Source organism: Tachysurus vachellii, chromosome 18 (genome assembly GCF_030014155.1).
Source record: "Tachysurus vachellii isolate PV-2020 chromosome 18, HZAU_Pvac_v1, whole genome shotgun sequence".
NCBI classification, from domain to species: Eukaryota; Metazoa; Chordata; class Actinopteri; order Siluriformes; family Bagridae; genus Tachysurus; species Tachysurus vachellii.
The window spans coordinates 19,421,004-19,443,075 of NC_083477.1; the positions used below are offsets into that span (position 1 = coordinate 19,421,004).

General features: G+C 39.3%; 3 protein-coding genes and 1 long non-coding RNA gene across 4 annotated transcripts; 2 read left to right on the plus strand and 2 right to left on the minus strand.

Annotated features, from left to right (window-relative positions):
- Positions 1–1,683: 1,683 nt before the first annotated feature.
- Positions 1,684–10,391, minus strand: faf2 (Fas associated factor family member 2). The gene is made up of 11 exons (XM_060892872.1): positions 10,238–10,391; positions 7,002–7,070; positions 5,956–6,090; positions 5,749–5,825; positions 4,762–4,900; positions 4,527–4,612; positions 4,359–4,450; positions 4,054–4,231; positions 3,788–3,959; positions 2,595–2,738; positions 1,684–2,404 (listed from the first exon to the last, which is right to left on the minus strand). The coding sequence occupies exons 1-11, from the start codon at positions 10,298–10,300 to the stop codon at positions 2,222–2,224; spliced, it is 1,338 nt and encodes a 445-aa protein (XP_060748855.1). The 5' UTR covers positions 10,301–10,391; the 3' UTR covers positions 1,684–2,221.
- A 100-nt stretch (positions 10,392–10,491) lies between these two features.
- higd2a (HIG1 hypoxia inducible domain family, member 2A) lies at positions 10,492–13,385 on the plus strand. Its single transcript, XM_060892875.1, has 2 exons — positions 10,492–10,848; positions 12,612–13,385. Exons 1-2 carry the CDS (start codon positions 10,680–10,682, stop codon positions 12,773–12,775), a joined length of 333 nt encoding a protein of 110 aa, XP_060748858.1. The 5' UTR covers positions 10,492–10,679; the 3' UTR covers positions 12,776–13,385.
- A 139-nt stretch (positions 13,386–13,524) lies between these two features.
- cltb (clathrin, light chain B) lies at positions 13,525–20,795 on the minus strand. The gene is made up of 5 exons (XM_060892873.1): positions 20,532–20,795; positions 18,633–18,673; positions 17,832–17,949; positions 17,270–17,381; positions 13,525–15,528 (listed from the first exon to the last, which is right to left on the minus strand). The coding sequence occupies exons 1-5, from the start codon at positions 20,719–20,721 to the stop codon at positions 15,357–15,359; spliced, it is 633 nt and encodes a 210-aa protein (XP_060748856.1). The 5' UTR covers positions 20,722–20,795; the 3' UTR covers positions 13,525–15,356.
- Positions 19,063–20,574, plus strand: LOC132861379 (uncharacterized). Its single transcript, XR_009649932.1, has 3 exons — positions 19,063–19,097; positions 19,578–19,633; positions 20,495–20,574. It is a non-coding gene; the product is annotated as an uncharacterized LOC132861379 (long non-coding RNA).
- Positions 20,796–22,072: the final 1,277 nt, after the last annotated feature.

Sequence of the window (22,072 nt, forward strand, 5' to 3'; positions counted from 1 at the left end):
GTACTTTACTGCCCGCGCGATCACATCAAAGTGCATCTGCCTTAAATTTCAAAGCGTGTATTAAAGGTTGACTTCAAAGCGTTCGTCTTGCTCTCACCAAAACTTAATATGTACCTGCCATAGGGTCTTTTACCTTAAACAAGCACTATCTGTAAAATGTTACGGTATTAAAAAAAGAAAAAAGTAATAAATGGGGGGGGGGGGGGGGGGGAGAAAAGAAAGAAAAAAGAATTCAGCTGCCGTATACATAAGCATTTTAGCTTTTGGGTGGGGGGAGGAGGGATGGATGGAGTGAGGGGGGACCTGACAGATGTTTATACTGTACTCTTATTTAGATTTATAAGCAAATTTTCACAATAATCTGATTCCTCGAACCTCAGTGTTACCTGTACGGAAAAAAAAAGGAAAAAAAAAAAAAGACACATACAAATACATAGAATCTTGTAGTCTTTCTGTGATCTGATTAATAAATAATCTCACAGCTTGTGTGGTGCAGTTGTGTTCCAATAAGCAGCTCCGATTCTTTAGGACTTGTGATTTGTTGATTGCTCTGTAGATGCCACTGATTGTTTACCAATATTATTATTATTATTTTTCTTTTCTTGCTGTGGGCTTGTGGATTGTTTACTGTTCTAATACTTGCCCTGGCCTGTAGGGGGCGCCATGTCCATACCGGAGCCCCAACACCACCACCACCATGACCACCAACACTCCCCACCCCCCGGGGCCAACAACAGGGCTACACCTGTTTTGTGTTAGGAAGGTTTATTTTATTTTTTTTTTTGTTTTACTTTTTTTTAATGATTGTTTTTTTTTTTTTTCCTGCTTTGGTACTTGCACATTTACAGTTACCTCATTTTTGCCATGTTTGTATTTGGAAGAAAAAAAAACAGCAAAAAATAAAAAAGCTAATATATATTATATATAGGAAATTGTTCTTAATGCTATAATTTTCATTCCATTTGAATCATATTGTTTGTAGCATTTAACATATAACTAGGTATAGTGTATTATTATATACACGTCTGTATACTGATTGAAATTTTTAAGATTTGTACTTTTTTTAAATGAAAGTTGCTAGTTCTGCTTTACCGAGTAGTGCAATCATATTTTTTTTAATTGTTGTGGCTGAATTGAGAGGGTTGTTCACTAATAAATGTATGATGTATACCAATACTACACAGACTTAAGTAATCCATGTTTTAACAGATCTTACAATACAGCTGTTTACCATTACACATCTGTCTGAAGCTTTCGCACACACAAGATCCAAAAGGTGCTCGTTTTGCATTCACGCGTTAGCCGTACAAAGGCGAACGGAAACGCTGACGAAACGACAACGGGGACTTTTAATGTTACAGAAACACTCAGCATTACATAACAGCTACTTAAGCCGTCTTACGACGACGACGAAGGGATGAGAGCTTCGACTCTGTCTGTGATTAACCTTCTGTCTGCTTTACGCAACATCTTTCCTCATCATGACTTCAAAATTAAACTCCAAATAGCCACAGAAACATTTACACTGTTCATCGTGTTCAACTGAACCGTAACTCATTGCAGCATTAAATACCTGTGTATTTTATTTTTTATAAATATTATAACCCATATATTGGTACATTAAAACAGACATGGCTTAAAAGGGCAGCCGTGTCTACACCAGAACGTTAAGAGGCAAACGACAACGGTTTTAAAATGTTTAATTTAGAATAGGAAAATTACATCTTTACATGAGCAGCCCGTTCGGATGAAAAGACGGGAGGCGGTGATGAATGACCACAGGCGCACTACGGGCAGACTTTACTACTATAACCTACACGGCCACAGAGAAAAGCTGTGGCTCCGCCCACTCCAGGTGAATTTAAATGTTATGAGTCACAAACGTTCATTAACCTTCGTATGGTCGTTGTATGTTAGCTGGTCAAATTTGATTTGCGTTTAAAAACAAACAAACAAACAAACAAACAAAAGAACCTTTGGGCTATATTCAAACTTGTCTTTAAATATCTAGGTTGTATTTACAAGGCTGTTCACCTTATACTTACATAAAACATAACCTGTGAAGGGTAGGAGGGATCCGGAATTTAATCAATTGAATCAGATTTAATCGAGCGGTCCCTTGCACACGGTGGCTGTTTCACTGAACTGAACGGAAAAGAACCGGGTGCAGTCGTGAGTGAGGAAGCGGTGGGTTTTTTTTTTTGTTTTTTGGCTTGAAATGTCATTCGTCTGTGAGGTCCTGAACGTAGAGCATCTCGAAGCGGTTCAGGCCGGCCTCCTTTAGCGTCGGAGGGTTTGGCTGCTCATCCGTAGGCAAACACGGCAGCACGCGGCGCGGGAGGTTCATCACAATCTCGAATTTCTCTGGTGTCTCTTTCAAGGAAAACAGGAAGTCGTGGATAACCTAAAAGAAATGAGCGGGACAAAAAGGGACAATTGAATATTTTTTTTTATTTTTCCCTGACCGATACAAACCTTGACCCAAATTTCAAAAACATAATTTACATGAACGCACTTTTATTTTTTTAACTGAAATTCTGTGGCACCTTTAACCCTGTAACATAAGCTTGAGTTCACAGGAGTGTGTTACTTACCGACAGAGACTGGGAAAAGAGGAAGCGTCGCTTTACACGTGTGTCATTGGGCAGCTTGAACATTATTTCCAGGCAGTCTGGGTCGTCCTGAGGCGGTTCAGGTGGAAGACACTCGGACTTGCGCTCTTTTTCTTCAGCGAGTATCTGAACACGAACGGAAACACGCACGGACTTTAATATTACTGAACAGAACCAGATCCGTTAATCATTATTAGTGAGAGGATTGCAAAGAAGTAATGAAATATTCTAATATGTTGTTTAAAACTGAGACTAGTAGATCTGCTCTGATCAACTGGTAAGTAAGTGCGTTTGGAAGATATTGTGTGTGTGTGTGTGGGGGGGGGGGCTTGCTTTAAAAACTGTAGAAGTGTGTGAATGTGAGGCTTCAGGGTCCATATCGTCGCTGTCGGGCGGAATCCTCGTATCTCCAAAACCATTATTTTTCAGGGAATTAAAAAAAGCTGTATTTTTTTTGAGTTATTAAACATTGTATCGTTAAAGTTATTATACCTTATATTGCTATCATACTGTTGTGTACCAACATTAACACAACATTTTCCCAAATTATGCTGTCATTGATAAGAACGGTACGGACACAGACGTCGCTGCTGCCAGCAGTGTTCAATAAAGTCTGCGGTCACGTTGAGCCTTTTGACAAGAGACAGGGCTTCAATAGTTAACCAAAGCTAATGACTGTAGTTACATACATCTTCTTAAACTATATTTTAAAGGTTTAAGAGCTATAAGTGATGCAATACACATAATGCAATGCCACGATGCTCTCCCGTGGAGTGAGGAAAAGGTGGAGTTACGAGATTTCTCAGACAGTTGAAGTGTCCAATGGAGTTAAGAGATTTGCGTTCAAGCTATTTTCAAGACTTTAGATTGATTAATAACTTGTAAAAATAACAGACCCATGTGGGGACTGACCAATAGTATTAATATGTGAAAAAATATGAAATTGACCAAATTTGGACATAGGAGGTTTCCGCCCGACAGCGACAATATGAGTATGTAGAACTGAGAATTTGTTAAAGCTCGTTTCAGTATGAGTGATGGTTTCATCAATAAATCCTGTTACACATCAGCATGAGGTTAGACATCAGCGTTTGGTGCATGTTTTCTCGCATGCGTTTAAGAAAAGAAACGAGAGGGCAGGTTTTTAGAAATGAGAAGTGCATTTTGTTCATCACCCTCTTCCTCCTCTCCTTGGCTAGGCAGGTCTGTCGTGCCGCTTCTTCCTCCTGCCGTCTTTTCTCCTGCTCCTCCTTTTTTTTGCGTTCCTTCTCCTGATCAGCACTCAGAGACCTCAGGTACGCCTCGTCCTGCTGCTGCCGCAGCACCTGCGTCTGGTTCCGCTCTTCCCTGAGGAACACGGTGTGGACTGTCAGGATCATCCTAGTTTCAAGCTTATATCTTAAAACCTATGCATGTCTGAAATCCACAAATACATTGGTACCTTTCGAGCCTTTCAGATGTCAGGTAAGTCTGATTGGCCTCAATGATGAAGTTGAGCTGGTTGATGAGATCCTCGGGTTGGATCAGTCCCTCCAGCCGCCCCACAACTGTCATCTTGCGATCCTTCAGCATGATCATGGCCAGGAAGGGATACGCGTTCTCCCGCAAAGCCTGAGACACTGAAGTACACCACGGTTTTAGCCCAACAGTTAAAAATAAATAAATAAATAAAAATCGCTCACCTACGTATATGGATTTATTTTAAACTGCTAAGAGAAGAACAGGAAATCGTCTGTGTGACGTTACCTCTGTATCCCTCAGGCCTGCTAGTGGAACACGCCCAGAACAGCATCCGTGTGTTAATGAAAGTCAGTACCTCTTCACTACATAATGTGTTTCTGAGGGAGAGAAACAAGTGACTTCACACTGTGTGCATGAGTAAAGGATGAATGCGTAAAAGAATAGAATTCAAACCTGCAGAATTCATCAGTATCTTGGTGGTCATCTCCATGAAGGTACACTAACAAGTAGCGGAGTTCCCGTTTGGCATCGTTCAGAGCCTAAAAGAGGGAGGAAATCAGTCAACAAATGAAGCAGCAGCTCTGCACCGGTGTTTATATTAATGTGTTTCGTCTTCTACAAAATCATTGTTTCTATGGTAACAAATTACACCACAAAGGCGAAAGGACCTGTGGTCTGGTCATCTTACCTGACTGTATGTTCCCTGGTAGAAAACAGGATGCGACCGTCCGTATTTCTCTTCAAAACTATGAATAAAGGAGACGACGTCTCCGACGGGATCCGTGACACGTCCCCGTGGATCTGGCCTAATAAATCTCAGGGCAAATCTGATATATGTATATATATCAGATATATAGAGATAAGACAGCAGGAAGGATATCATTCTTAATAACTGTCTTGGCATGCAGACACCTACACGATGCACTGCAGTACACAGAATACTGCTAGTAGAAACACGTATTTTGTCAGTTATTGCCCATAAACGTCCTTTAAAATCCATAGCCTGATGTTCTAAACTCACTGTGCTAAATGAACTGTAGATAGGTTATAAAGAATATATAGAAAGTTCTCACCATCCTGCTCTTTTGCCAGAAAAGAATTCATTTTCTTTAAAGAATATTTTTAAAAATAACTCCAAGAGTCTACATTCCCCTAAACCCAAATCCTGGGACATGGATAGAATTTGAACTACTACTATAAAACTACTATACACTATGGCTAGATGTTTATGGACTCCTGTCTATCACACCCAAATATGGCCGTGTCCCAAACTACGGTATGGAAGGACTCAAGTGTTCTTTTGTCCTGCACTGTCCTCTTGTCTTTTGTCCTGCACTGTCCTCTTGTCTTTTGTCCTGCACTGTCCTCTTGTCTTTTGTCCTGTCTTCACAAGGTTCCACAGAGGCACTTCATGTAGCTAGGACTGACTTAGCTCTGTCTTTGTCTTATGTAGCACCCTGGTCCTGGAGAAACGTCTCACCGTGTACTGCAACAGCTATATATGGTTAAAATGACAATAAAATCATCTTAACTTGACTAAACCCTGACCTTAACTCTATCTTATAGGTATTTACTGTTTGTTTTTTTAAAAGGTGACATTTCAATATCATCATCATCATCATCAGTAAAGACACTTGATTACATTCTTATTTTCAGTTTATTGAGGTTTTATTACCTGAATATGTCCATAAGTGTGTAATATGTAAACCTGAACGGGAGCATTATCAAATAGTAACTCCAACCTAATAAACCCTAAAAAATAAAAAAGAGAGAGAGAGAGAGAGAGAGAGAAAGAGCAAATGCTTAATATTTTTATCTCTCTATACATAAAAAGCACTTTTTCAGAGCGATGTTATAAGCAGGAAGGAATGGAAACACTCACTCTAGGCTGAGGCCTTGAGACAATATAGCTATAAACTCTGTGGTCTCCTGTGTTGACCTGTAAGGGTCTGGCAGGTGGTGGGTTAAACACGCTTGGAACTCCTTCCTGCTCGTTTAGTCTGTCTTGTACGGCAGCCTGGAGAAAAGAAGAAAGAAACGAACAGAAGATGTAAGCAGTATTTCTCACAATCAGAATCAGAATCAGAATCAGGATTATTGGCCAAGTGTGTCGACACACACGAGGAATTTGGTTCCAGCTGTTTGTGACTTTCAAAAGTACAGACATAAATAACACTCACTATACTATAAAAACTATACAAGACGATGCAGACGATGAGATACAGTATAGACAGAATGAGTATTAAATATGAATATATGACTGATCAGTTATGTACATTAAGTGTGGGAGTGTAAATAACAATATTGTACAATATTATGCTTTTTGAACAATATATAGCAGCAGTAGTGTGTGTAAAAATGATCCAGTCAGCGTGGAGGATCTGACAGGTGCTGGACATTTCGACGTTTCACACGGTTCTGCTCTGGTTGTTGCTGACTCATTCAAAAACACATGGCCCTTTAGGTGTGTTTCAGCATCTGGCACAGTGAGACTGTGTGTGAAATTCAAGCTGGGTTTCCACTAGCTGCTGAGCTGTCCCTCTCTTAGAAATACTGACATTGCAGGTGAGTTATTGAAAATGTTATTGTTTTTCGAATCATATGAACAGCTTGAACAAGGACTCGAATGACTTCGGAATGTGATCGATGATTTGTGCTTAGAAAAAGAAAGTGAAACTCTTTGAAAGAAGCAGGCCTCTGATTTAAAAAAAGGGCCATTCTGATTTTGCGTGGTTTAGGATAATCTCTGAAGTTTCTTTTCACAAACATGAAATTTTATAATTTAGTCTTATTTAAAATTACGCAAATTAAAAGTGAAAAGTCAAACAGAAATTCAGCATCCATGATTCATTATTTGCACTGAAGTTTCATGAAATTCATTTAGTTTCCTGCTATTTATTTTCTTGCATCCATCGTCACATTCCTCACCTCGATGTTCCAGTTGTGCTGTTCTAATGTGCGCCGACATTGGTCCATTGACTCCAGTCCCGTCAGGTCCTGACAGGTCAAAAACAAAAATTGACAGTGAATTACTTTATTCAGAGGGCAGACAGACATGCTATGAAGAGGAGCTTGGAGCATTTAGAATGATCAGAAACGTGATATTAAGCAGACAACAGGTAGACTTTTAAAATAAAGATCAGGAAGAACTGGTCGCAAACCCATAGAGATACGAGTACACATACACACTGACAGTAACCTGAGCTCTGGAGGTTTGTGAATCGATGACGCTACCCTGTGCACCGCCATGCTGCTCAGTTTGTGTACTTGATAAAACCAAGCATCTTCACTTTCGATGTTTTTGAAGTAAGATACACTTTATGGGAAAAAAAAAAGTTTGTGGACACCAGACCATCCCATTCCAGATGTGCTGCTATAATAATCTCTACTCTGGAGACGTCGGTTGAAGTGGTCAGGGGTGCAGTCAGTGTTCCAGTTCATCCCAAAAGGAGTTCAATGGGGTTGAGTCAGAGTCAGGGATCTTCCATTCCAGTCATGGGGAATTCAATGCGTTCATGATTTGGGCTCGACCCTAAATTATAACGATACGTCATTTAGACGACGTCGTCTAGACAATTGTTTGTGGCAAGAGTTTAAGAAGAAACACTTATGACCGTGATGGGCAGGTGTCCACAAACATTTAACTGTATAATGTGTTTATTTCAGTATTTTCAGAGAATAAGAATAAATCCAGAGACATAAAGCAATATGTGACATCATGTATATGAATATGAACTTGTGTATACTTTTAATCATAAACTAATGAAACACCTTATTGTTTACTTCATCAGTGCTGAATACTTTACCGGTAGTTCGTGAGCTGTCAGTCAAACCCTACTGCGGTTAAACCAGATGCTCTTTCTGAAAGCACGGTTAAACGAGTTTCAGGGGTGCGGCTTTTACAAACTTAGCGGTAATTGCGCTGTTGCACAGAACAATAAATTAATGCTCTTCTAATTAAAACCCTCTTTAAAGTCACCGTATCTGTCAGTATAATTGCACCTATTTTAATTTATTATAAAAATATGAAGATGTTAGTTGGTGAAACCATGTCACTTTATTGGCATAATCTACTCTATGAGCAAAATAAATTACATTTTACTGTAGAATTTATTAAGAATTTCTAATTCATTTGAAGAGGCATTATTAATAAACTCCACAGTAAAATTGGTTGATCTTTATTGTAAGTAGATCATTACAAAGTGATCTGAGTGAGTTTTATCAAACTAACATTTTAAAATTTCCATTTAATGATGGACTAATTTGTGGATCCACAATTATATTGCAGGATACGGTAACTTTCAATAGGAATTATTAAAGAATTCCAAAGTATAATCGGCTGATCTTTGTTGTGAGCATCGAGCAGGTCATGCAGAAGTGATCTAAATGAGTTTAATTAACTAAAATTAAATAAATAAATAAAATATATTTTTTAAATAATGGCTTAAAATGTGTCTCCTGGCACAATTACATTGAAAATTTAGTAACTTAGTAGAAATTAATAAAAAATTCCACGGTAAAATTGGCTGAAATTTATTATGAACATAGAGCAGGTCATGCTGACGTGACATAAGTGAGTTTCATCAACTAACATTTTAAAATGTAAATTGTTTGAAATTTGAATAGGAATTATTAACAAGTTCATTCATCTTCTACCGCTTATCTGAACTACCTCGGGTCACGGGGAGCCTGTGCTTATCTCAGGCGTCACTGGGCATCAAGGCAGGATACACCCTGGAAGGAGTGCCAACCCATCGCAGGGCACACACACACACACACTCATTCACTCACACAAATACCACACTACGGACAATTTTCCAGAGATGTCAATCAACCTACCATGCATGTCTTTGGACCGGGGAGGAAACCGGAGAACTTTGTAGAAATGATTAAATATTAGTAACAATTCTACAGTATAATTAGCTGATTTTTATTGTGAGTATCGAGCAGGTCTTGCTGACGTGACATAAGTGAGTTTCATCAGCTAACATTTTAAAATTTAAATTTTATGTTGGATTAAATTGTCTCCTGTCAAAATTATATTGCCATATGGTCATTTTGAATAGGAATTATTAAAAAAAAAACTCAACAGTAAAATGGCCTAAAATTTATTATGAGGAAACAGTCGCACATCCTGAAGTGATAGGAGTGAGTTTTATTAACTAAAATTAAAAATATATATATTTTATAATGGCTTAAAATGTGCCTCCTGGCACTATTACATTACGAGATATATGTACATTATATATAACAGTAAAAAGATCGTGCTGAAGTGACATAAGTGAGTTTCATCAACGAACAACGTGAAATGTTCATATTATAACGGATTATAAAGTTATAGTTCTGTGCATTAAGAGCTCGCAGACCGTCGCTTTCGGTTTTCAGCTCTATTACCGCTGTGTGTGTAAAAGCCGCGCGTGTGAAACATACGTGAGGCTCAGAAAGAGCGTCTGGATGAAATATGCAGTCACGTTTAAATGTAAATGACCCATTGTACGTGACATGGCTGTTATTAAGACTAAAATCATAATAACGAATCATTTCAGTAGTCAGAAAAAATAAAAAGCGAGCGAGCTGTCGATGATTCTGACACAATCTGAGGCACTGAGGTAGTGACCGAGTCAGCTAAGCCTCAGTGCCTCAGAAAAGGCACTGCTAGCTAGCTAGCTATGATTCTGACAGAATCTGAGGCACTGAGGCACCGAGGTAGTGACCGAGCCATCCGGCTCGGTCACTACCTCGGTGCCTCAGTGCCTCAGATTCTGTCAGAATCATAGCTAGCTAGCACATATAGCTAATAAAGTTTATACAAATTGTCAGCTGTTAATAAGATTAGTTGTATATAAATCTAACGCCAGGGGCTACTTTGTTTCCTCAGCTTTATATATCCGTAATCGTGTTTGGTACAAACTCCAACAACGAAAGCATGCAGCGCGAGCTAAAGCCTAGCTGAGGTAACCTAGCTACGATGACGGAGACAGGCTACAACACTTAGCACTTAGCTAACGTTAGCTGGCTGTTATCCTGAATTAAAAAAAAATAAACAACTTATCGTGACCGAACAAGATGTGACGAACGAACATTCGGTAAAAAAAACATATATATGTTTTTTTATACATACATATACATTTATTTTGATTTTCTTTAGAAAAAAAAAACCGAACCTGAAACTGGAGGAGTTTCTCAGTTTGAGCCTGAGATAATTCCTGCTCCTCTGGCGCCGCCATCTTACCTCGCCAATCCCCTTCCAATACAACGTCATGACGTTTAAGCAAAAAAGGCGGGATCTGACACGTCACACGTCACGTTGTGGCTCGTGCGCATCCTCGCGCCTGCCGCTTACCGTCCTGGAGGAGACGCGAGGCTTTATTCTATATACCGGAACTGGAGGCTGTGTTCTAAATGATGACGCAATTAACGTTTATTAATTTGTCTTTAGCTTCTACAGAGACAACAAACGAGACGGTTGTGATCATTTCCACATGATATATTTATATATATGGTATACGAACAAGGTCCACTGAGGCTAGTACCTGTGGCGCATGCGCGACATTTCCACGCATGCGCATTACAATAGGCAACTGGTGCCGTCGCAGATGATCCATCATGGCGGCAGCGTCCAGTCCGGTAGAACAAGCTGCAGCAGCTAAACCAGCGTTCGACCTGTCGGAGCCGCCGGTGATCGACGGATTCACTCCACTCCCCCGACCCAGTGAAGAGGGGTTTAAAGACAAGTTCATACGGAAAACCAAAGAAAACCCGTTTGTTCCTATCGGTGAGTTTTTACTAAGGAAGTTAGTTTAATTTGAACGACTTTCAGCTGATGTTTACGGTAATATTGTGTTTAAGGTTAAATTATGTGTCTGTTCTTGTTAAGTTACTCTGAAGCTTTATGTCCTCCAACGTGACCTCTGAGTTTCTCTACCTCTGGGTAGATAGATACACACATACATACACACATTCATACACACACACATACATACACACATACATACATACATTCACACATACATACATACATTCACACATACATTCACACATACATTCACACATACATACACACATACATACACACATACATACACACATACATACACACATACATACACACATACATACACACATACATACACACATTCATACACACACACATACATACATTCACACATACATACATTCACACATACATACATACACACATACATACACACACACATACATACACACATACATACTCATACACACATACATACACACATACATACACACATTCATACACACATACATACATACATTCACACATACATTCATACACACATACATACACACATACATACACACATACATACATTCACACATACATACACACATACATACACATACACACACACATACACACACTCATACATACACACATACATACACACATATATACATATGTATGTGTGTATATATATAATATAATATAATATAATATAATATAATGTGTGTGTGTGTGTGAATATATATCATGTTATCACTTTCATCAGCTATAAACAGTTGTTCTCTTTTTTCTCTGTTGAAGTTAAGAATCTGTTAGAGTCTTGATGGTGGAATCTATTCTGAAACCTTTCCTGAGCCAGAAAACTTCAAATTGCTGACACTGAGAACTCCTTCCATAAATGCTAGAATAAGTTATTACATCTTATGTCCTGGGGTTAGATGAATGTGGAATAAGGAACATTCGAAGGAACGGTTTGTTCCTAGAATGTTCCCTCTATTTTTCCGTTACCCTTGGGGATCTAATGGCGTGTGTGAGCATCACATGCACAAACAAACCAACACAGGAAATGACAGTTTAAATCAAGGACTCTTCCAGACCCCAAACAAGGCTGTCTGAGATGTAATTGCACATACCGACATGGACTTATAAAGTGGCTTGCTTATGTATTCGCCACCCCATGTGCAATTTTACAACCTGGAATTGATTGAACTGTTTACACTGTGTGGAGCCCTCGTATGTGAAAAGTTGTTATAACAAGATGTTGTTATTAGCTATTAAAATTTTCAGACCAAAGTCAAACCTTTTTGTTGTTGATCCAAAACATTATTTTTGAAAGAAACCCAACCCTGTTTGTTACCCTGAACAGTGAAGCGTGGTGGTGGTAGCATCGTGTTTTTTTTTTTTCCAAGCTGGTCAGGTTTGAGAGGAAGAGGATTTTTTTTTTCTGCAAGAGTTTGAGACCGGGCCAGAGGACCACCCTCCAACACAATGAGCCTACTGGTCAATCTGACAGATCTCAAACACATTTGCAAAGATTGTGAAAAAATATCAGGATACAGATTTGTATCTGGGCTCGTAATTTTCTTTGGATATTTTAAACTTAACCAAGTTTGATTTCTGCAGTTAAGAACAAAAATATCCAAGCCAGCTATAAGAAATCAGACTTTGTGAGACCGCTTCAAATGATTGCATGTGTTTGTTTTAAATGCATCTACTTATGCTTGCTTATTTTATTGATCTGTTCTATCTTAAATGAATTATTTCCTGCTCTTCAGGTTGTCTGGGCACTGCAGGAGCACTTCTCTATGGCCTCCGAGCCTTCAAACAGGGAAAGACGCGTCAGTCGCAGCTTCTCATGCGTACTCGCATCTTTGCCCAAGGATTTACCGTCGTGGCCATTATAGTGGGCGTCGCCGCAACTGCACTGAAGTCCAGATAGTGAATCAAGGGGTTCAAATCCGGACATAGCATTTTCTCATGGCCCATGTGAGCTACTGCTACTGACTGACTTTTTTTTATTTTAAATGTGTTTTTTTGGTTGCTTTCGGGTGAAGCCTTTTGTGTGTTACCCCACCACATAATAGAATGAAGTAGCTGCTGTGTGAATGTGGGGTATGGTGTAAATGAACAGGCCAAAAATAAAATGTATATTTGATAGATGATGGTTTGCTTCTTAAGTTTTGCACTGGAGATCTGACTCTAACCCATTCGCTTCACGATAACTAGCGTCAAAGCGATCAAGATTGGAGATAATTAAAATGTTCTCACTGCTATGCAAATTAAGGTTCCAGACATATGACCTGGCAGTGACCTTGACCCTGTTTGGATAGATCTCATATAAACCCTGGGGCAATACTGAGGGTAAAGGCAGTAAAACTTCGATTTCTGGAACACAAATGCACAAGGAACATCTTCGTATTGACTTTATGACTTTACGTAATCATTCCCCTTCTCAGTGGTGGAGGCATAAACTTTATAACCATAGACACGTGATGCTTGATAGTGTGTACGCTACCAGGTTTGGAATAAATCATTTCAACCATGAGAAACATGTCGGTGTTGTTTTCTTGTTTTAATTCGTTATGTTAATACACGGACAACGTTTGGAAACATCTCACATCTACCTCTAACTAATGTGTCTATAAGTTTTTCCCCACTGTAAATCCAAAAACTGAATTGAGTCGTGTCTGGAAAACTGTCCAGATATATTTTTATTTAGAGCGTAGTCAGGCATGAACATACAGTCTTTGGCAGCCAGTAAAAACCGCAATCTGTGGTGCAGCACACAACAGAGCTGGTCTGCAGAAAGGCAAGTAACAGTTTTATTTTCTTTTTAAATCTGTATTGGACAAAAAGGCCTCAAAGCTGAAAGACTTCAAAGTGAACGTAAAAGATGGTGAATATAAATATTCGTAACACTTTACCGCATGCTCGACTGATTGATTTCTATCTGAACTGGGAGGAGTTGCTACACTTTAAATCTGATATTTGTTTTACTCAATACATGTGAGGCTTAATGGTACGAACAAGTCCAGCGCTAAATTATCCACTAAACAAATAACCTACTAGAATTTAAACAGTAAATATCTTTTTAGTTTTTGGGAATTATTTAGGGGCGGAATGGGATGGAACTTACGACGCAGCAGGTTTGATGGAAAACAAAGATGAATGAAAATACAGAATTATTGCCAACCTTCATGAAATTGAGTATAAAACAAAAGCAAAACATGCAATAGGCGATAATCAGTAACCGTATGAACACAGTACAGAAAATGAAGCTGTTCTCGTTTGTTGCTCTTCTCTGAAAGTTACAATAATATATGAGGTTTCGTCTCTTCATCCACAAGAATTTATTCAAAATACTCTTCCGATTATGTCTTTCTGCTGTTTAGACCAATTACAGCATAGCTTCCCAAATTAGGTCTTTAGTGACTGGACTGGACACTGCTTTAGAGAAACCGGTGGAAACTACACAAATCCTTTCCTCGCGTCTGTAATAGTGAGTCAGCGAGTCGACTCGTCTGTTTCTGGTGAACGCTGGCCGACTCGCACGCGTACGCAATCAAAAGCATGCGTCTGAATGTTTCCATGGAAACCTCTCTTCACCGTCTATGTACTCGGCGTACTAGGGAAGGTGATTCAGTACGAATTAAACCGAATCTTTCTTGGATGCAAATTTATGACTTTTTTCCTAATTTAAAAATGTATGTAAATGTTTCAGATTAAGAAGAAAAAAAAAAAACTCACAAACTTCCACGTCAATTCTGAGTCTAATCTTGAATCAAAGAGTCAAATGAACTGACTCGCTTAATAAAAATCCCTGATCACTAATCTGTAAATGTGAAAACGGTTCTTACGTTTTTTTTTTTGTTTTTTTTATTAACTCGCTGGCTCTCTATCAGTGAACGTGCGCGCGCGTGTGAATCAAACCAAAGGTCACAGAGCATCATGGATACGCTGCAGGGATTAATTTTAATACGGATCACTACGTTTTCAGACGTCACAAATGGTGAATAAAACAGCAGGAACATCTGAGTGTCTCAGAGGACCGAATTGGAAGCGTTAATAACTGTAGTGTTAATATATTATTATATCGCAAATCAAATTGAAACTGCAGAAAATTTAGATTTTTGTTTCTTTAAAAAAAAACAAAAAAAACAAAAAAAAAAACCACTGAACGTCGGACTGCTGATGTGGCTGTACTGATCTTGCTGTTTAATCAGTTAGCTTCCTTCCAAAAGGTCATGCTGTCTGTCTGAGCTGTGTTTTTAATTTTAGTTACTCTGAGATGGTCTGAAGGTCCTGCAGTCCGACCTACACGAGCCGACACAGGATTTTCTTGAAGCAAAAAAAAAAAATTGGGTACAGATTATGTGTAACAGAGGAAAGTTTCAAGTCACCATACACCTTAAAAGACAGAAAACCCAAACATCTTGTTTGTGCTAAAACAAAGTGCGAAAAGGACACTGAGATGGAGCTGGACAGAAGGCGAGACACGAGACGGAGTGTGTGACGAGGCCTTAGCGAGACAGCGGTGTCTGTTTCAGGGAAATGAGGACCGAGCGCATCCGGGACACGTCCTTCGTCTGGCGGCTCGTCTTGGGGTTGAAGTCGCAGAGCCGTGCCACTTTTTCCCACTCGGTGCCTGGGCTGTTGTCGTCGCACTCCTTCAGGAAGGCATCCTCGGATGCTCTGAAGACATAAATGGAATCGTTAGTACGGGAAAACAAGGGTGTTATTTAACGGTAACTTCGAACACATGCCATGCAATTCATCACCGCTAGGAATATGTACATTAATCGGGGGATGGGGAGAGGTGATAAATAAAAGAAATAAAATCACAATTTAATTACTACAATAAACCCATGCACTTTGACCACAGAGAACTTCACATACACTAGGACACTAACACAATATACTTATATATATATATATACATTCAGCAAGAAGGCCTCACACTCGCTGACCCAAAAAGCAGAGTAATAGTGCTATGGATTTTTTTATTTATGTATTATTTTTTTTTGTATTCTAGATTAGAAACCTGACAGGATTAAAAATCGCGCTTTTAGAAACCAACTAGCGGCGAGTCTCTGTGTGTTTTATTAAGGAGGGAGACGGAGTGATGAGGTCATTTCGCTGATTTGGACCTTATTTGAGAACGTGACGAGTGACATACACAAAGCCTATCACATCAGAGTTGGGCTGTTTGTAGAAAGCCTTATCAGCAATCCTAATGCGCAAGCAGGCAAAGGAAGAAAGAGAGACAGAAACAAACACACACACACAGAGGGAGAGTCAATTTTACACAAGCTTCCTTACACACAAAGAAAAGTGGAGAATGGTTAGATCGTGAGAAACAATGCAAAAGAGCTTTCAGAGATTGTTGGTTTTGGGTCGTTAAATAAAAAAAAAAAAACAAAGCATTGCTTGTTTTCCGCAAACAGATAAATCTGACTTAATAACTTAACTACTGTTTGCTGTATTAATGTGGGAATGAGGACAAGTTGTGGGGAAAATAATGAAAGTTATGGGACCAAGTCATAACCTGCCCTCTATATATCTGTAGCTAGTCTTGTTAAAGTTCAATAGCAAACTGTATATTTTATTTATTTATTTATTTATTTATTTTATCAGGTCAGTTTCAAAAAAGTACAACAGTATATTTAGGGCTAGAACGATTTTAAGATCACATCTTTGATGAAATCAGCGTTCTCCATCGATTCTCCATCGATGGGTGAAATAAATCAGGTTCAGTAGCTTGTTACTATGGCACCTGGCCTGTTCTCTGAAATTGATGTGTTGGAATCAAAGAGTGTCTTCCATACATCACTACCTCAATCCAGTCAAGCTTCTGTAGGATGTTCTGGACAAACAAGTCTGATTCATGGAGGCTAAACCTAACTTAAATGGATCTGCTGCTAAGGTGTCACAGATATAGACAGGTCTTGTTTAGTCCGTGCCTGGACGCGTCGGAGCACAAGATCAGGCAGCTGGTTTTAACGTTTTGAATCATGGGTGAAAAAAGGGCAATTGTTTTTTTTTTTTTTCTTTTCCGTTACACCTGGCAAATGGAACATGGAACAAATGGAGTCAGCTCGTGGCTGGTCATCACTTGCTTTTGTTTATCCATCATTGTGTCTGACACAATGTCTTTTCAGCACACGTACAAAAAAAAAAAAGGACCCGGTTGCTCATGACTAGCTCGTAATGACGTGTTGAAGTGTGCCCTGCCTGAACAAGCTGTCAAGTTGGTACTCAGTTAAATGGAAATCACTTGCTTCGAGAAGGAAGTTTTTTCTAAAAGAAAAAAAAGAAAAGAAAAAAAAAGACAGCTCAAAAAAATACTTGAGAGAACGAGAGAGAGAGAGAGAGAGAGAAAGAGAGAGAACGTATTCCATCTGTTTCGCTGGTGGGTCTCAAAGTGGTGATATACCTGTTGTTTACTTTATTCTTCTCCATTTGCTCCCGCTGGTGAGCGTGCCAGTCCTCCAGCTCCTTCTTCGCCTTCTCTTTCCACTCAATTTCTGCTGCCTTGGAGGCTGAATCTGAAGACGGATACGAAACAAGCCAAAAACAACAACAGCTGTAGCAGTAATCGGCTGGTTAAACGGATGTAACCGTAGAATAGTTCTAGAGAAATCTAAATAATAATAAATCTTTAGACTGCTTGACGACTTTAGATGATTAATACGACGGAAACTGAATTTATTTAGTCGACATCGAGCGATCGTAAAGCCACACTGACCAGTCATTTCTGTATAAAACAATGATGTGCGACAGCAAGCAAGACATTTCAGCTCCTGCTGCAACGTTTCTGCTTTTATTGTTGGACCAGGATTTAAAAAAAACAAAAAAGAAAAAATCCACCGTCTGGACTCAATTTGAAGGAGAACAACATAGTGCCATTCAAACTGAACTGAAACAATAATAAACAAATGGTGCTAATGCACACGATATCTGCTCCTCAAAAGTGGAGCCATGTTTTTAGGTCGTACCCAACTCTTCCAGGCGTCCCTTCTGTTCCTCTCTCCACTTGCGTAAACTTTCAGGCTCCTGCCGCTGCACGTCGACCTGGGAGATGGCTGCGTAACCGTCCGTTACATCGTTAGAGTCCTGAAGGGACCGAAATCGCAAGTTAAAGGAATAAACCAGCTGAAAACCAAACATACTCACAATCCATCTGCCCAATACATCTGATAACCAAAGAAAGCACACGTCAGTCACTTCTCAACGTTCTTCAATGCCTACGTGTGTGAGGAATGTTACACCTTAAACAGGAAGCTATTTGAGATCGAAGTGGACAGAAGAAAGTACTAAATTTCATCTACAAATGCAGCTGGAGTGTGGAACTCTTTCTATTTTCATAAGACACGTTTTTGGTAGATTTTGGACAGCGTAATAAATTTAACTTTTTTAAATGTGACTTTTTTTTTGGAAAACAAACGAAGTCTACTGGGCTGTTGACGAAAGGCAAAACTAAAACTAATGAAACAAAAGAGAGCAACATTAGATTATATGTGGCCTTGAAGTTAGGGGTTGTTTTTTTGTTGTTGTTGATAACGCGTTCGAAGATATCAGTGTTCTCGTGTTACTAAATTCAACACTCTTTTCCCTTCAACTTTACACTAGCATAGAGCTGAATATTTAGCAAGTCATCTCATGGCAAAATGTTCAGTTCTGGTAGAAGTTCTCCTGTTAATGGTTCACGACTAAACACACAACTCAAACAATGACATACAGCCTGTATAAACGAATTAACATTAAAAATAGGAAATCAAGAAGTGTATTAATCTCACCTGAAACAGTTCTCCATTCATAGTTGCACCTCTGAACTCATCTACTTGGACAAAAAAAAAAGAGAGAGAGAGCAGTAATGAGTTACAGATCTACTCTTTACTCATTACTGCCGTTCTTGAGCAATGGTTCTTCTGTTTAAAGGATTCGGAAACCAATACAGTGGAATCCTGAAAGTCTTGTTTGGCTGCTAGTCATAAACGCTTAGAACGGGATGCTTACAGTAGCTGGGGTTGAGAAATCATTGCAAACACGGAACACACCAATGAAATTAACCTGCTAGAAGTGTTAACGTATTAAGTGTAAAGACTAAATTTACATTGACGTCTACTGTACAGTCTTGTCATCTTGTTATCACTTTCTTTTGCCGTGTGAACGGTCAGTGTTTTTGTTTCAGGTCTTCACGTGAAGGTGGCGTTGACCGTTTTAGCTGTCAGGTGTATTTAATAAGCTGAAATTACATCCAGGTAATGAAGGCAACTCAGACCTATTGTTTTTTTTTGTCAGTGGTTTGGTTCAGGAATAAAAAGTTCTATGGCTGCAAAGAATATTAATAATAATAATAAAAAAAGAATTCATTAATCAAATCCATAATCGAGGAAGTCTGAGAAACTTATTTTAGTTAAAAAAAACCCTATTTAGATGGGATTCACTTTAAATAGAATCCTTTTTGATTTTATTTCCATCCAGATCGGTCACGTTAGGGTTTTTTTCTTATTTCCTTCCATCAAACTCAAACATCAAAATAATTTCAGTCTGAATAAATGAGTGCGATTTTCTATGCAGACGTTACCCCACTTTGGAGGGGAAAAAACAACACACATTTGACTGCTGCTTTTTGCTGTATTTGTTCTTTGTAACACTTAGAACAGGCGCTCAGCCATATACTTGGTCTAAAAGGTAAAACCAGACTATATATGACTTAGTAAAGCTTTTTTTTTTTTCAGGTGAAAGAACATCACAACATCCAGGACTTGAATGAACATCCTGAGAAACTAATCAGGTCTGAATAAGGCTTATGAGGTACCACAGACACGTTAGCCATAGGTATATATCTATGAGCGTTAGCTAGCAGGCTAGTGTACGATTCTAGGCTATTTAACGTTAGCAGGCTAGTGTAGGATGCTAGGCTATTTAATGTTAGCAGGCTAGTGTAGGATGCTAGGCTATTTAATGTTAGCAGGCTAGTGTAGGATGCTAGGCTATTTAACGTTAGCAGGCTAGTGTAGGATGCTAGGCTATTTAGCGTTAGCTAGCAAGCTAGTGTAGGATGCTAGGCTATTTAGCGTTAGCCATAGGTATATATCTATCAGTTATACACACATCTATGTATATCTATGTATATCTATGAGCGTTAGCTAGCAAGCTAGTGTAGGATTCTAGGCTATTTAACGTTAGCAGGCTAGTGTATGATGCTAGGCTATTTAACGTTAGCAGGCTAGTGTATGATGCTAGGCTATTTAACGTTAGCAGGCTAGTGTATGATGCTAGGCTATTTAACGTTAGCTAGCAAGCTAGTGTAGGATGCTAGGCTATTTAACGTTAGCAGGCTAGTGTATGATGCTAGGCTATTTAGCGTTAGCAGGCTAGTGTATGATGCTAGGCTATTTAGCGTTAGCAGGCTAGTGTATGATGCTAGGCTATTTAGCGTTAGCAGGCTAGTGTATGATGCTAGGCTATTTAGCGTTAGCTAGCCAGCTAGCTAGGTAGGAAGGAAGGTAGTTCATTTTTGGGAGTCAAATTCAAGAAGAGTTCACAAGATAAAACTCTTCACCGCTCGCTGTTTATTGAGAACTTTTTTATTTCGGTGTCGATGTTATCCGTAGATTAACAATATTAACGCTTTACTGTGATGTTTATGTAGTTAGCAGCGGCGCTAGCCGGCGGATTAGCGCAGTTACCTTCGAAAGAGTGCGAACTGAAATGTGACGGTTGGGAATCTGCCGCTCCGGCTTCAGGCTGGTCGTGAGCCGTGAACTCGAAGCCGAAGTTGTCCTCGTCGTTCTCGATGCCGGCGATCTCATGCTGCTGCTGCGCCAGGAAGGCAGCCGCGGGGTCTTCTTCCGCCTGTAGTCCGAACGCGTCGGCCATTTTCCACACACTCACTGAATGACTCACTGACACACTCGCGTCCAGCTGTGGCTGTGGCTCTGCCTGCGTGCGTGTGCGCATGCGTGTGTCGCTCTGTTTTAAAACGCTAATAAAAACTAGTGAAAGGAAGGTGACGGGAAACGTGTACGTTACTTATTGCGTTGTGTCTCCATCTAGTGGACGACGGTGGAACTAAACTGAATTTTGTTAACACAAAGTTGTTGATATGAAGATGTTTCCTGTGTGATGTTTGTTTACATGGATTAAAGGAGTCACCAGTGTCAGAGACTTGTAATAGTCAGAGTTAAAGCTGTAACACTAAGCATTAACACTTCAGGACAGAGGCATTTGTATAAGTCAAAAGTCAAGTCAATAAGATTTTATTGTCATTTCAAACATATAAAGCTGTTGCAGTACACAGTGACATGAGACAACGTTTCTCCAGGATCAGGGTGTTACATAAAACAAAGACAGAGCGAAGGACTTAGTAAGTTAGTCCTGGATACATAAAGTGCATCTGTGCAACCTGGTGTAAACAGTGCAGGACAAGACAGACAAGACAGTGCAGGACAAAAGACAGTGCAGGACAAAAGACAAACAAGACAGTGCAGGACAAAAGACAAACAAGACAGTGCAAGACAAAAGAAAGTGCAGGACAAAAGACAAACAAGACAGTGCAAGACAAAAGAGAGTGCAGGACAAAATACAGTGCAGGACAAAAGACAGTGCAGGACAAAAGACAAAAAGATGGTGCAAGACAAAAAGACAGGAAGACAGTGCAGGACAAAAGACAAAAAGACAGAAAGACAAAAATACAGAACGACAAAAATACGGTGCAAGACAAAAAGACAGGAAGACAAAAGATAAAAAGACATTACATAAAAGACCAGTGTAAATACTGTATGTTAGGGTTAGTATAAGACAGGACAGGAAAGAGACAGGAAAACCTGTGACGCTGGGGAAGAAACGACTGGAGATGACAGGGACTTACAGGGAAATAATCAACCTCAGGGTGGTAAGAGTAACTGCACTTACCCCCCTTTGTCACATCACACCGGCCTGTCATTGATTATTTACTCATAACAGCACACCAAAGTAAGACAAGCGTTTTATTTTTTTTACATACGATAAAGCACTCGATAAAAAAAAAAAGAGTCTGAAGTTCAACTGTATTCTCATCATTTTCAGACTGAATCATTGTAATCATAATCTTGATGTGTAAATAAAAGATTAAAAAAAAAAAATACCAAATACAACGTGCTAATCGTTTCCAATGTTTACTGTTCAGTGCTGTTTATTGTTTACTGCTGTTTGTGACTTGTTATGTACCTGTGGCTACCTGTGTATGTGC